The sequence below is a fragment of the Carya illinoinensis genome, chromosome 4 (assembly GCF_018687715.1).
Source record: "Carya illinoinensis cultivar Pawnee chromosome 4, C.illinoinensisPawnee_v1, whole genome shotgun sequence".
Classification (NCBI taxonomy): domain Eukaryota; kingdom Viridiplantae; phylum Streptophyta; class Magnoliopsida; order Fagales; family Juglandaceae; genus Carya; species Carya illinoinensis.
In genome coordinates, this window is record NC_056755.1 from 365,061 (window position 1) to 380,348 (window position 15,288).

General features: G+C 37.0%; 2 protein-coding genes across 4 annotated transcripts; both read right to left on the reverse strand.

Annotated features, from left to right (window-relative positions):
- Positions 1–7,765: 7,765 nt before the first annotated feature.
- Positions 7,766–9,361, reverse strand: LOC122308340 (NAC domain-containing protein 83-like). Its single transcript, XM_043121612.1, has 3 exons — positions 8,971–9,361; positions 8,341–8,630; positions 7,766–8,151 (listed from the first exon to the last, which is right to left on the reverse strand). Exons 1-3 carry the CDS (start codon positions 9,185–9,187, stop codon positions 7,852–7,854), a joined length of 807 nt encoding a protein of 268 aa, XP_042977546.1. The 5' UTR covers positions 9,188–9,361; the 3' UTR covers positions 7,766–7,851.
- A 2,457-nt stretch (positions 9,362–11,818) lies between these two features.
- Positions 11,819–14,570, reverse strand: LOC122307206 (double-stranded RNA-binding protein 5-like). Of its 3 annotated transcripts, none has more exons than XM_043119923.1 (4): positions 14,247–14,570; positions 13,818–14,065; positions 13,452–13,671; positions 11,819–13,375 (listed from the first exon to the last, which is right to left on the reverse strand). In XM_043119923.1, exons 2-4 carry the CDS (start codon positions 14,061–14,063, stop codon positions 12,372–12,374), a joined length of 1,470 nt encoding a protein of 489 aa, XP_042975857.1. In that variant the 5' UTR covers positions 14,064–14,065; positions 14,247–14,570; the 3' UTR covers positions 11,819–12,371. The 3 variants fall into 3 exon arrangements, with proteins under 3 accessions (XP_042975857.1, XP_042975856.1, XP_042975855.1); XM_043119922.1 differs by having other exon boundaries at positions 14,313–14,569; XM_043119921.1 differs by lacking the exon at positions 14,247–14,570 and having other exon boundaries at positions 13,818–14,240.
- Between the last annotated feature and the right edge of the window lie 718 nt (positions 14,571–15,288).

The following is a 15,288-nucleotide window of genomic DNA, read 5'->3' on the forward strand; positions in this document are numbered from 1 at the left end:
TCCTTAAATTTGACCTCATTTTAGTTTTTATATAAGTGTTTTCGTTTGCTTACATGAGTTCGTCATATATTTTGCTATCTTTTGATGTAATATGGACTGTAAATTTTGGGGTTTTCGGAGGTTGAAGACGAGTGATTTCTGGAAGTAAACCGTTCGAACGGTATTCGTGTACCGTTCGAACGACTGTATAGGAGATCGAACGGTCACGAGCACCGTTTGAACGATTTCTTGGGCAGTGTTAAAATAATTAACATTTTAAATGCAGGAGTGTAATTAAAAATTAAATATATATAATCTACATTTAATAATACTTAAATACTTAAAAGATTCAAATAATCAAATGAGAATGAATTAAATTACAAATCATCTAAGATTTGTTACAAAACTTAATTATTTATGATGTTGAATTATTTGTTTGATACATGTTAAATATTGGCATATCTTATATTGCTTGTTCATCAATATTAGCCTTAGACCCGTTCGAGAGTTATCAATCCGCCTTAATTGAAAGATTGATAACTCTTGAATTGTCCAGAGTGGACAGTTTGGAATTGTAAGATCATTCTCGCAAACTATCGAGCTATATCTGTTATACGTCCAGCATTAAGATTTTGGCAGATTTATCCCTTGTTCTCCGGATATGCAGTTTCGGTGATGTTGTATCGACGATGGATAAGTCGGTGCACACAACCAGACGAGCATATTTGGAGAACTATGGGGAGATGTTGCCGAAATTTTGTTGGGCGTGACAGATTATAAAGGATAGGTTTGCGACTATGATCTTACAGTTCCGAATGGGATAGGACCAACTACCCGGTGTAAGGTGGCATACTCCTTGATTGATACATGATACATGCTTGTTTGTTGATGCACACGTGATTGTTTATAATGAAGATAGTCAGCATGGATAAGAGTTGGATGCGAGTTAGCGATCGTTTGGGTCAGAATTACAACGTATATGCTGAAGGTGTTAAGAAATTCTTAGAGTTTGCATTGGGTACATGTGATAGTGATGGACGTATTAGATGCCCATGTAAAGAATGTAGGAATTTGCGCTCTCATAAGATAGACTTGGTGAGAGAGCATCTGTTTGTAAAAGGTATTGACAAGGGTTATACTGATTGGGTCTTACACGGGGAACCATATCCAACTTCATTCGATGCTCCACATGAAGAAGAAGCTATCGATGAAGATGTACAACCAGATATTGTTGGAGATGAGTATGATGAGGATATGGAAGAAATGTTAGGTGACATCGGTGCGGGAATGTTTATGAATGAAGGTGGCACGGACACATCAAGTTCAAATGATGGGGGTCATAATACTTTTGCACGATTGTGGAATGAGTCACAACGTGAGCTATATCCAGGATGCAGAAGACACAGTAAGTTGTCATTTACCGTAAGACTGCTACACATAAAATCAATGTGCCGATTATCAATTAAGGCTGTCAATATGTTACTCGAGTTGTTTAAGGAGGCACTGCCATCAGATAATACACTTCCTCGTAACTTCTATGAAGCAAAAAAATTGAAACGAGGACTTGGATTTGATTACAACGTAATACATGCATGTAAGAATGACTGCATATTATTTTGGCAAGAGAATGAGCAGTTGAACGAATGTCCCATATGCCACGAGTCAAGATGGACATCTGACAAACAAAATGTGCCGCAAAAGGTAGTACGCCACTTTCCATTGACACCTAGATTACAACGATTATATATGTCACGTGCAACAGCTGCAGATATGATATGGCACTCATCAGCCAGAGTTAGAAACGATGATATTTTATCACATCCTGCTGACTCTCAGGTGTGGAAGGAATTTGATAAGGAGCATACATGGTTTGCAGAAGAACCACGTAATGTGAGACTTGGGTTGGCAACAGATGGATTTAATCCGTTTGGGAACATGAGTACTAGTCACAGTACTTGGCCAGTCGTACTTATGCCGTATAATCTACCACCGTGGAAGTGTATGAAAGATCCATATTTCATGATGAGTTTGCTCATTCCAGGTCCGAGATCGCCGGGAAATGATATAAACATACACTTACAGCCATTGATTGCAGAATTGAAAGATTTGTGGGAGAATGGGGTTGTCACATTTGATTCATCAACAGGTAAGTCGTTCAAGATGCATGCTGCGGTTTTATGGACAATAAATGATTTTTCAGCATATGGAAACTTGTCAGGTTGGAGTACTAAGGGGAAAATGGCATGTCCAACATGTAACAAACATACTAAATCTGAATGGCTCACTTACGGGAGAAAATTATGTTTCATGGGTCATCATCGATTTCTACCTGGTGATCATAGATGACGGGGAAATTCACAAATGTTTGATGGTACTGTTGAATGGGGCCAACCTCCACCATATTTGTCTGGTGAAGATTTACTTGCACAATTTGTAGATGTTGGTTGTAATGAATTTGGTAAAAAACAACGAAAGAGAAAACAAGCTACTTCTGAGTTGAATTGGACTAAGAAGAGTATATTTTTCGATCTTCCATACTGGTCAAAGTTAAAATTACGGCACAGTCTTGATGTTATGCATATTGAAAAAAATATATGCGAATCCGTATTGGGAACATTGATGTCAATTGAAGGAAAAACGAAGGATACATTAAACTCAAGGAAGGATTTGAAGCGGTTGGGAATAAGACCGGAAATGCAGTTGCAAGAAAATGGTTCGTCCGTTTACATGCCGATTGGGTGGTATACATTGTCAAGGAATGAAAGGGCTACTTTTTGTGAGTGGATAATGAAAATTAAATTACCGGATGGTTATGCCTCGAATTTGACAAGGTGTGTGCGAACAAATGACTGGAAAATAACTGGGTTAAAAAGTCATGATTGTCATGTCCTTTTGCAGCGTATCTTGCCTATTGGTATACGTGGGTACTTGACTAGAGACGTGCGCGTGGCTTTGACTGAGTTGGGTTTATTTTTCAAAGACTTATGTGCACGGACATTAAATGTAGAAGCTTTGGATCGAATGGAACGGGAAATTCCCATCATATTGTGTAAGCTAGAAAGTATTTACCCACCGTCATTTTTCGATGTCATGGTTCACCTGGCCGTCCATTTGCCACGTGAGGCTCGACTTGCAGGACCAGTTCAGTATAGATGGATGTATCCCATTGAACGATTTCTTGGGAAGTTGAAACGAACAGTTGGTAATAAAGCTCGACCAGAAGGATCAATTGCAGAAGCATATATTGATGATGAGTGGCATACCTTCTGTTCCAAATATTTCCACGAAGTTGACACTAGGTTTGATCGGCCAGAAAGAAACTTTGACGTTGACAGAGCAAGACAACGAAATGTGTTTTCCGTGTTTTCCCAACAAGTACGTCGACTTGGTGCAGTGCGTGGTTATGACTTATGTGGAAGAGAGTTTGAGAAAGCTCAGTGGTACGTGCTGAACAATTGCCCTGACATAGAGATTTACTTGAAGTAAGTATTAATCTTTTCTTAATTTAGTATTCGCTCATTTACTTTCGCAAAATTCTAATAATATAAAATACATGTGGTAATCATCAATTTCAGTGATCATATTAACATGCTCAAGGAACTAGGAGTAAATGATATAGACCGGAAACATGAAGAGGAGTTTCCGAGATGGTTTGAACAACGGGTAATGACATTACATATGCGACACTTCATTCAATACAAATAGAAAATATTGATTGTTTTTTTTATTGATATAATAGACGTTTTACTTAATATGTAGGTTGTACAAATGCATGCCAATAATCCAAACGATATATCAGATGAATTGTATGCATTAGCGCGTGGCCCATCGAGACGGGCTACAAGATATTCTGCATGTATTTCTCGTGGTAGTAGGTATCACACAATAGATCGAGATCATTATAGGAAAACACAAAATAGTGGTGTCCTAGTTGAGGGAAGTCATGATGGAGAAAATATTGATTTCTATGGAGTGATTGTTAATATAATTGGAATGAAATATTTGGGGGAGCTTGCAGTGTATCTGTTTAAGTGTGATTGGTGGGATTTAAGCAATCCTCGAACAGGAGTCCGTGATGATGAATATTTCTTGAGTATTAATACATCAAGAAAATGGTACGAGGATGATCCATTTATTTTAGCTTCTCAAGCATCTCAAGTATTCTACTTAGATGACCCGAAGTTGGGAACTCAATGGCGAGTAGTACAAAAATATGCTCCAAGAAATATATATGATGTTATCCCTCAGGCAGAAGGGCGAGATGAAGAAGAAGATGATGCCTCTACTCAAGAAGCATACCAAGAGAGTCAGCCCGTCTTTAATTTGTTTGTGGATTTGAGCCAGTATGAGATGATTCCATTGAATAGAGAAGATATTGAGGCTGAAATTGTTGATGCGACACTTGAGCAAAGTGTTGATTCATCTGAACTATCTACAGAAGATGAGACTGAATTGTCAAATGATACTGATACAGATAGTGATTGACGAATTATATTTTCACATTACGTGATGATGAGCACTATTTTACTTAATGAATATTGTATCAGTTTTTTGAAATTATGCCTCCGAAGAGAAAGGAAGTGCGCAACCCATCTCCACCTGTTCCTAGCTCTCCTTCAGACTCACCATTAGAGATTGATTCTACAGAACAAGGTAAAATTCTAATAGTTATAAAAGTTATTAATTAAGATTATAATAGAAAATTGATTATAATGTTATATATCATGATGACTTCACAGTACAATCTCGTCAAGGTCGAGGCACTACGAGAGGCGTGACGTTGGAAAAATATCGTAAGGTGGGTAAGATCAAAGTTAACATTCTTGATGAACATACCGGAGGCGAAGGACAACCAGCAGCTTGGCTTGCATCGCATGTGGGTGCTCTTACACGAACTTATGCACCTTTGGCAACAAGTTCATGGAAGAAAGTCCCCCAAGATGTTAAGGACCTTATCAAGAAGCGTTGTTTGGTAATGTTTAATAAATGAAATTTAATTGGACTTATAATTTTATTTTACTTTAAAGTTAGAATATTATAAATGATAATATTTTTGTCCAAACTTTTTTCTGTAAGGATGATTTCGAATTAAATTTTGGTCGGAGAGAGGAGCGTAAAACTGTGGAAGAGCTTATGAGTAATGCATTCCGCAAGTATAAGGCGAGGTGTCATGAGCATTATAATAAGTTTGAGAATAGTGAAGAAGCACGCCAACATCCTTTTCAAGATGTGCAACCTTCTGATTGGGAAAAACTTTGTGACATGTTTGAGGATTCATCATATAAGGTATAATTAATTTAATTATTTTAGTCCTATTTTTAATTTCGCTTTCTAATATTTTCAATTCTTATGTACGAGCGAAGTTCTATAAACAAAACAAATAGATCAAAATTGAAGATTACTCATCATGCAGGCTCAAGATCTTTCCACCGCCTCTCTAAAAAATTGGTATTGCTATTCTTTCATTTGTATATAGTTAACTGAATATATCAATCATAATGACTTTATATCTTAACAAATCTTTATTATAGCAAGATTCAGATGCCAATTATGATCTGACAAAATTATATGCTGCATCACATACTAATCGTAATGGAGAGTGGAGTCATCCTGATGCCCGTGAAAATTATGTAAGTATTATAATTTGTTTTAAATAAATATATTTGAATATTTATGATGATATTAACTTTTTATCTTATGTGTAGGATAAAATGGTTGCCCTGCGTGCTGAATCTGCGTCAGATCAAAATTCCTCAAATACAGATCTTGAGATTTTTACACAAGTTCTGGGTGAACGTTCAGGATATTTGAGGGGTTTGGGTCGCTGTGTAAAACCTTCTCCCTCTTCCTCTTCTTCCGGGTCTGCCTCTATAGCTCAAGAGAATGCGAATCGTAGAATTGAAGAATTGATTGCAAAACAACAAGAGTTAGAGGCTCAATTGGCGAGACAAGGAGACATGGAGATGCGCCTCAAACAACATGAAGAAGAACAAGCAGAGTTCAGGAGAGATATGCAACTCCAAATGCAACAGCTTATGCAACAGTACAGGCCTCCAACCAACTGATGGTTTTTTACGTCTAGCTTATGACATTATCTAATTATGTATGAACAATGCTAGTTTTATGGTTATTTATTTCTTCGCACTTATTATAAAACTTTTGTGAGTAATTAAACAGTTCTTAATTTATATTTTTCAAATAATATGGATGTCTATTTAGTTTTTTTATAATTATTGGTTTTAATAAAAATAATATCCGTTCGAACGACCGAGTCACGTTCGAACATTAATGGGCATGCCGTTCAAACGATAATGTAACGTTCAAACGTCAACTCGCAAACCGTTCGAACGATACCAGATGCTCAAAAAACCGTTCAAACGCATGACATTACCATATCGTTCGAACGTTGATCATCACCGTTCGATCTCTTATACCGTTCGATCGTCTCATTTAACGTTCGAACGTATTTCTACTGATCGTTTGAACGTATCTTGATAACCGTTCAAAAGAAACATAAACGTTCGAACGGTATATGAGAAGCATTCGAACGCAATTCTGGGACGAATTTTAACCGTGACAAAAAAATCCATCGTTCGAACGGTATCGAACGGTCACTTTCAAAATCGTTCCAAAAGATATATTTTGGGACGAAATTGTGATTTTCGTCCCAATATATCTTCTGGGACAGTGATGTTGGGACGACCTTGGGACGAAATTTTTTCGTCCCAAAAAATCTTTCGGAACGAAATCGATATATTTTGGGACGAAAATTTTCGTTCCAAAATATGTTTTTTGTTGTAGTGTGTACCAGCAATACAGGGATTAATTTTTCATCTTACTTGCAAGGGGTCCTGCCAACAAGTTGAGATTCCTTCTGGAGATTGCACCTTTCTAATATTTTGATCATATATATATATATATATATATATTATATCATGTCTTTAATTCCCAGCTCCATATATAGGATGATAATTAAGAGGAATAGTAAATCTTATTGTCAACCTCCACGTACGAGGGTTGTGTTTTCCAAGCCTGGGATATTGAGTACCCAGATAACCTTTTAATCGGTTCCTTGTTACCTTCCCCAACACAACCAACACCATTCAACCATGCATTATATAGGAAAAAACACAATATTTATCTCAAATAATTTTGAATTCTACAGCAACTGGAAACGATTGAGAATCTCATTGCTTTTTTATGTTGCTTAAGCTATCATTAAGTTCAAAAAGTCATAGAGATTCTTTGCAGGAAAGAATTCATTAATGGGGGGCGCCGGGGTATTCATTTCTTCTACTTTGTTTGTGAGAGAGAGAGAGAGAGAGAGAGAGAGAGAGAGATCAGTGAGTGAAAATGGATGCGAATCAGCCCCATGTGCGGATGCTCTTTGGCACTGGAATCTGAGTCGTGCTCGGGTTTGTGCTCTTGCCGGCCATAAGGATTTGCGTCTTTTCACAAACTCATGATTAGAGCATGCAGTGCATGAACCTCTCTGCTTCTTCATAGTGGATGCTTATCTTTTGAATGTATTCCCTTATTCATTGCTTCGCGTAATCTTTTTGTCTAAAAAATTATTTCCCCTTAATTTTCTTAATATAACCTTAATTAGATCCTGAGCAACACGCAGAGCCACCTCTTTTCCTCTCACTATGATTGATTTGAATTTCATTAATTCAATAAAATAAGAGGATCGAGAAAGAATATCAGTACGTACGTACAATATTAATAACTAAGGATTTGCTTGCAGAGCACAATCTCTTGAGCCCTTGAAACAGTTAAATGCTTATTCTTTTCTATTAGGCCAGTGATCTCTTTTGTTGAACAACAGTTTTTAGTACCGACCGATATATACAAGTCCTTAACAAGGCTAATTTACAGCTCTCTCACACAGGAATATGGGGAAAACTTAATGTGGGTACTTGTTTCTTCCTGATCTAAGCCAATAGAGGAGACCTCAGTGATTTCACTCTTACATGATATAGAAGGCTGAGGATCAGGACCTAAATCAGAGCTGACTTCCCCCATGTAATTCATTGTAGTTGGCCTAACTTCCAGTCTCCGAATTGTCGTGCTGTTATAGAGCTGAGAAATCATGACCCCTTGTTTTTCAGGTCTTTTCTTTCTTTGGAATACAAGATAGACAGCCCAATCTTCCATTACCATCTTAGACACCTGGACAGAAATTCAAAAACAAAACCATCAAGCTCACAAAATTTAGTCTCCATCGAAATAATAATTGTAACCTGGTGTTATACTCCGGAATTTCATTCAAAATCGAATAGTACTTTTCATACAAAACCATCATGTGAACAGATTTTATAGTAGTTAACTGCTCATCATCCTAGCTATATATATATATACCTGAGTGGAGCAGGGGCTTGTTTCAGTGTTCACAAGACGATATTCGTGCATGACCCATCTCGTTTGAGCTCCATAAGAACGCTTCCTTTCGCAGAAAATCAGAGTTCTCCTTATCCCAATCTCTCGGACGTTGCTCTCAGATGCTAATATTTGCTTAGATTTGCCAACAGGCTTCCAGTAACCGGAAGTAGTACCAGCAGCTCTCTTGCAGTAGTTATTGTCAAGGGCAGTACTTATCCTCTTTGATCTAGTAGTACTGCTAAAAAAGTACCTCTTTTCCTTTAAGTCACCTAAGCGCCCACGCCATGAAAGAGTTAATATAACATGATAGGCTTAATTAGCTCATCAAATATTTCTAAAACTAGTCATAAAATCATCATGTAACAATTATAATTAATACTGTAATATATAAGCTACATGTACACCCTAGCTAGCTAGCTTGATCAAGAATATATATAAAATGTGGCAGCAATTAATTAGGAAAATATATAGCACTAATTTTGACATTTAATTTGAACTTAGTTCTAGTACTGGCTTTCATATTCGATCCGGAGCTGCAAATACAATATCACTAATTTAAAAAAAATAAAAATGCATAATGTAAAGAGATCATGATCTGTCTGGAATTACCTGGCAAGCCCCAAGGATGAGTCTGGAATACATCGAACTCGGGAATGACTGAAGCTGGTAATGGGATAGCGAAGACCTTGAGCTTCAAGTAGTGAAAGACAAGCTCTTGGTCGGTGGGATGGAACCGGTACCCGATAGGCAGTGCTGTGATCCCTGCAGCTCCATTAATATTATTATTATTTATCATGGCACAGTACTGCTTTGGTTTCTCCTGCATGTCGATTAATAATATATCCCCGGCATGCAGCCACCTTCTAACAGACTAATTCTAATTAATTATCTCAATTAAACAAGTTGAGCTAGCTAGCTAGACATAAAGCTAAGACCAGGGAATTGATCGATCAGCATCCTGCATGTTGGAATATATGTTATGCAGCGAATGAAAGAGAACGAAAAGGAAATGCATGGTGGACTAGATCGCAATCAAGCTCGCACTTATAATGGGTTTGAAGATCGAATCAAATTAAATATTAAGTAATTCGATCGGGAGCATTATCATTATACTTATTTTAATCCTTCATATATATTCATAAAGCGGATTCTATACATTATAACATGATCGACGTACAATTATATATATATATACCATATTATATATAGGTTTCTTACCGTGGAAGGATGCATCTTTGCTTAGCGTGTGGAAACCTTCTAATAATACCATAAAGATTTCACATGATCGATCATTAACATGATCATTTGCTTCAATATTTTGGTCACATGATGAATCCTTTTATTAACTTAAAGAACATTTGACTGTTGTCGACTCAATGGAGAGTATCCAAACAATTAGCGCGCACGCAAAGAATTACGCCTAATTATCTGGCATTTTGTTGATTGGCCGGCCGGCCATGATATGTATGACTCATAAATACGATTATTAACACAAATATATATATATATATATATATCTCTGACATAATTATTCAGCATGCATTAATTATAAGATAATTAAATCTAATTCACAGGTTCATTTTCTTTTAATTAGGAGTGGTGGCATGCATAATTCGTATTCGTGTCTTATAAAATCATGATCATTTGACTAAATGGGTCAAGTCAAATTTGACATGTTAAATTAAACGTGTCAAAATTTTAAATTATAACCCAACTCATTTAAATAATTAGTTGTGTCGTGTTATCTGTTTTGATCTTAAAATCTATATTTATTAATTGTCACAATAACTTTTTTTTTTTTAAAAAGACTACCTGTTTACAAACTTTACAATAACAAATATGAACATAGGTCTTAAATTACAATCCCAACAATAAAAATATAAGCATACTGAGAAACACTAATATTACAACTTAACAATAATAAAATTGTAATTTTTAAATAAAGTCTAAAATGATTGATTTCTCTTATAAAAAAGAAAGGTTGATTTCAGATTATGTGGGTTAACCCATTTACAAATAATGTCTTAACGAATCAACCTGTTTTGATCTAAATCCATTGACAATAAATAAATAAAAAAAATGATAGACATACAACTATTTTTACAATCTTTTATACAACTATATGTTTTAAATGATGGGTATTTTTATAAAATAACTTATAAAAGTAACATCATTTTATATTAACACCCTTACTTTAAAACATGATTGTATAAAATGTTGTAAAAATGATTGCGGGCTCATGTGTAATTACTCTAACAACAAATTCAAACTCGTTAATTTAATATTATGTGTATTAGATAATTTACTAATCATGTCACATATTTAAAATATAATTATATAAAATGTTGTAAAAATGTTATACATGTATCGTTACTCTGAGGTCAAGTCCAAACTCATTAATTTAAAAAAAAAAAAAAATCCAAACCCTATATTTAATAGTCTGCCTCCCAAGTTTTCGTTGTTGGGAGGGAATAGAGTCGAATTTGTCCACATCAAACACTGCCAATTTCCAACACCAAACCTGATGGAGTTGGGGCGGTGTTTGAATTCGGTGCATTGGATTTGGGCTGGGTCAGGACTTTGCATACAATTTTTCCAAATTCTTATCGGGTTTCTATTTTTTTAAATACCAAAAACTTGCTTTGGGCTTAATTTTTAGATTATCGAGGTTACGTTCATTGAGCTTTGAAGGCCTTTTCTCAGTTTTCTGTGCTTCGTATGATGTGGTAAGCCTTTTTTTTCCATGTGTACATGTGCGAGCTCGCTTATTGAGGTCTTTTGTGTTTTCTTCCGTATTTTTTAAGAAAATTGCTATATATATATAAAAAGAGATATATAAAAATAAATTTATAAATTAATAAAATTTATAAAATTTACTTTACAATAAAAATAATTTTACAATATGACATATTACATCAAATCATATCAATTTATAAATTTATTTTTATATAATCTTTTTATATTAAAATATTTTCCGTCTTTTAATAACCAAAAGATGAGTATGCAGGTTGGAGATTATGCCAATATTTTATGTTAACAAAGATTGTTACAATATTATTAATTCCATCCCTAACTTATATGACAACTAAACTGTTATCGATCGTTCAGTTTTGTAACAGTATTAGTTGGGTACGTGATGAATGCCTACTTGCTACGTAACATCATATTAAGTTGTTGTATTATTGCAAGCCTAACAGGACAAGCTCAATATATTGACTTTTTGATCCCCCTCCCGGATGCTTTTATGGTGGCCAACCCTCTCTTTAATTGAACCGGCATGGCCCTCACACTACACTTTCAATTTCCACAGCTAGCTGGGATTGCACAAGCTGCCATCAAGTTCCCAGTTCCCTGCAACCCCTTGAACATAACGGCTACTTTTCCTTCATAAATAAGAAATTCAGAAAATAAATAAATAAAATCCAAGCCTTTCTCCCCAGTTGCTAGGTGGAGTCAATTCAATAATGAATGATTAGATAAAGAATTGAGGAAAAAACTAACTAAATAGTTACAAAACAGTGAGTGAATAAAAGGAGAGGCTACTAAATGGAAGGAAGAAGATGAGGAAAGAGAGAGGAGTGTGTGTGCAGGAGGAGCATTAATGGTGAGTGAAGACAGGACCATTAAATATTTCTCAGGGTATCTTAATTACTTGCCTTATCGCTGAAATTGTCTGTTCGTCCTCTTCACACTGCCTTCATTGCTACCTCCATCTGCCCCCCAACTCTAAGCTCACTTTTTTTCTCTCCCTCTTATCTCCAGCAACCCACTCCCCCATATCTCATTTATTGCTCTATCCCTCTCTTACTCTGGATCAATAGGAGCAGTAAATACATGTCAAGGTGAAAATTATAATATATCATCTTTTACAAAATTTCACCATAGACACATGAGAGAAAAACTATGGTTCCCAAGGGCCGATAGCCGAAGTTTTGGACTCTCCAGAACCCATGAAGTACAAACTGTGGCAGAAGATGCTAACGCAAGTTCTATAACGCTCGTTCTGTACCTCATAACTCTAGCTTGTTGAACTCAGAACTAAGTCGAGTTGACCCCAAATGTGGCTTGTTGAACTTGGAGCTAGCTGATGGGATCTCTTCTCCTGTTTGTGCGGGCAATAGTGAAGTAGTAGTAGTAGGACTTAAAGCCGATGCTGAAGTTTCCTTCACTGCTGGGGGGTTTGAGGGTTGGATCATTGGATTTGGAGATGGTGCTGCACAGACTGGGATCACTGATCTGATTTGAACTGCTGGGGCAATCCTCTGGGGATTGAACCCTCCAGTGTACATGGTCCGGGCCATGTGCCTACCTGTGGATGCCTTGATTGGAGCCAGTGCCAATTGAGACGAATCTAGCGAACCAAAAGGCCTAGCTGTGATGCGGCTTTCTTCAAGTTGAGCGACGCTATCAAGCATGGAAGCCGTCATCTTCCCTGTATTGGAAAAAGGAGATTGCCTGGATATTGAACTTGACCCGTAGACAACACTTGAATTTGAATTGCATGGACATTCATTTTCAGTACGTTTCTTGATAATTGATTTCCCACCAAGCCACTCTTCCTCATCCCTTTGATGCTCTTCAACTGGAGTAATGATTTGTGATCTACACCTGATTCTTACTGGAATAGGCCTATTTGATGGATACGGAGAGGGACTGTCTGTGGATGAATTTGGTGGTAGGATCTTTGAAGCTGTTCTGGGTGGAGGAGGAGGCAGAAGAGATACAAAGCAGGTTTGTTTTTTAACGAAGCCTTCTGGGACAGAGTCCATGAACAGATCCAAAAGCCTCCACGGCTTATGCTGCGTATTGTTACTAGATGTGGATGAAGAAGTACCACAACATATGTCTCTATGAGCCCTCACCATTCTCCTTTTGACTTGGTTCTGATCCCTCCTCCTCACATGTTTGCATTCGTCCTTGGTCCTGAAGTTTGAAAGAACCCTTACCACAACTGCCTGATCCAGTTCTTCACCAGTGTCTACTTCTTTATCACCGAACGAAACTAAGTTTGGCACTGCAGAGAGATGGCCATTGATCAAATAAACTTGGTATGGGAAATAAAAGAAATTTACTAATGAAATCAGACCTACCTTTTTTCAGTGCAGACCAAGCTGCAATTGCAGCATTCTTCTCGGCTTGCTTCTTTGTTTTGGCTGGCTCACCGGGAAAATTCATGCCAGCAAGCTCTACAGTAGAAGTGAAGATTGGGACATGGGCAGGACCTGATCTTACAGTGGTATATACAGGAAGGTTCAGTCCAGCTCTATGGGCAGTTTCTTGAAGTAGGTTCTTGTAAATCCCAGTTTCATCCTTCATGGAGTTTAACAATAGAGCAAATAAAATGAGGAAAACCAAATTAGAGACGAATGGGTATGCCTTCTTTATTTATCCAACCATTCAACAAGACTGGTCAAAATCAAATATATTTAAGAGGGCTTCTTAGCAGAGGAACTTACAAGAACTCTTGCAGTTAGAGACCTTACAGGACCTCTCGTGGACAGGACATTGAGAGCTACTTCGGCAGCTGCATGCTCTGCCTGTCTTAACGTGGTGCAATAACTCGGGCTTTCAAAGATCTCACCGTTGAAATTCACAGAAGCTTTAAATCTTGGGGCATGATCAGGCCCTTCTCTGATGCAAGCATAGGAAGGCAAGTTGAAACAGCTTCTCTGTGCAAGTTCCTGCAGCTGATTCTTATACATATCTGCCATGAAAAACCAATCAAACCAACATGAATCCGTTCTTTTACCATCATCCTAGAAGGGAGAGGAAAATAGGAAGAGTATAAGAACTTATCTAGAGAGGGAGAGAGAGAAATCATCTCATGGGGACAAAAGAATACTAAAATAGTGTAGCAAGTGAAATGTAAAGCAGATGATACCAACCTAGAGAAAGAGCGGAGGAAATGAATGCAACCACTGAAAATCTAAAGACAAAATCAAGGAACCCACCTACTTCACCTGATTTCTCGCTCCTACATTGGCATAGGACTCTCGGCTTTCAGGACAAAGCATCTCATGTGCTACTACTTATGTCAGCTGTGAGGAAGAGAGAGAATAGAAGATAACCGACTCAAGTGAAAACTGTCAAATTTGGAGCTCTGAGCTAAAAGAAGCTTTTGCACTCCCTTTGTTCTCTCTTGGCTAGCATTTTACCCAGCAGGAAAAGAGGGATTCCATAACAGTTTTAAATTGAGTTCAAATAAAAAAAGAAAAAGAAAAATTTCCCTGGTACAGCACAGTTTTCTAGCAATGAGAACCAAAAGCAGCCTCATCTTTGACCTTTTTGGTGGGGGGAGGGGGGGTGGGTAGTTACGACATTTTGCACCATTCTAGATTATAGATTAGATCGAATCACATAAAGAATCCCCAGATCCTGAGATAATATTGAAAGTGGTACAAGTTAATAATAAAGAAGATGGCCTAGTTGATTTGAGTTTTGTTTTTGGCAGCAAAATCGCAGTGTAACATCACATTGACTTTGGAGTGGAGTGCAGGCATTGTGTTGACTGGGGGCAGGGTACCTCCCTCCTCGCTTTGACTTACATATACTACATATATTTACCATTGGATTGAGATCGAGTACGTGTAAGCGCGGACAACTCCTTCGAATTCAATTGAGCATTGATTGCCTCAACGCCATTCCTTCTTCATTCGTTGCATGAAAAATAAGTTATAACCTTTGATGTATGTGGAGAAGATAATTTTTACACCTATCCTTCTTTGAGACAAATACTTCAAAAATTGGCAACAAATCGAGCTACTCTGCTCCGCATTACCAAGTAATTCAACTTCCCCATCATTAATCATAATGGCAACGTTATTTCTTGAGTCAAACGTATGTAACTATTTTATTTTTTATTTTTATTACTGTTATTGCTATTGTTATCATTGCCTTGTATGGAAAGTATTAGTTTCAAAGAAAGAA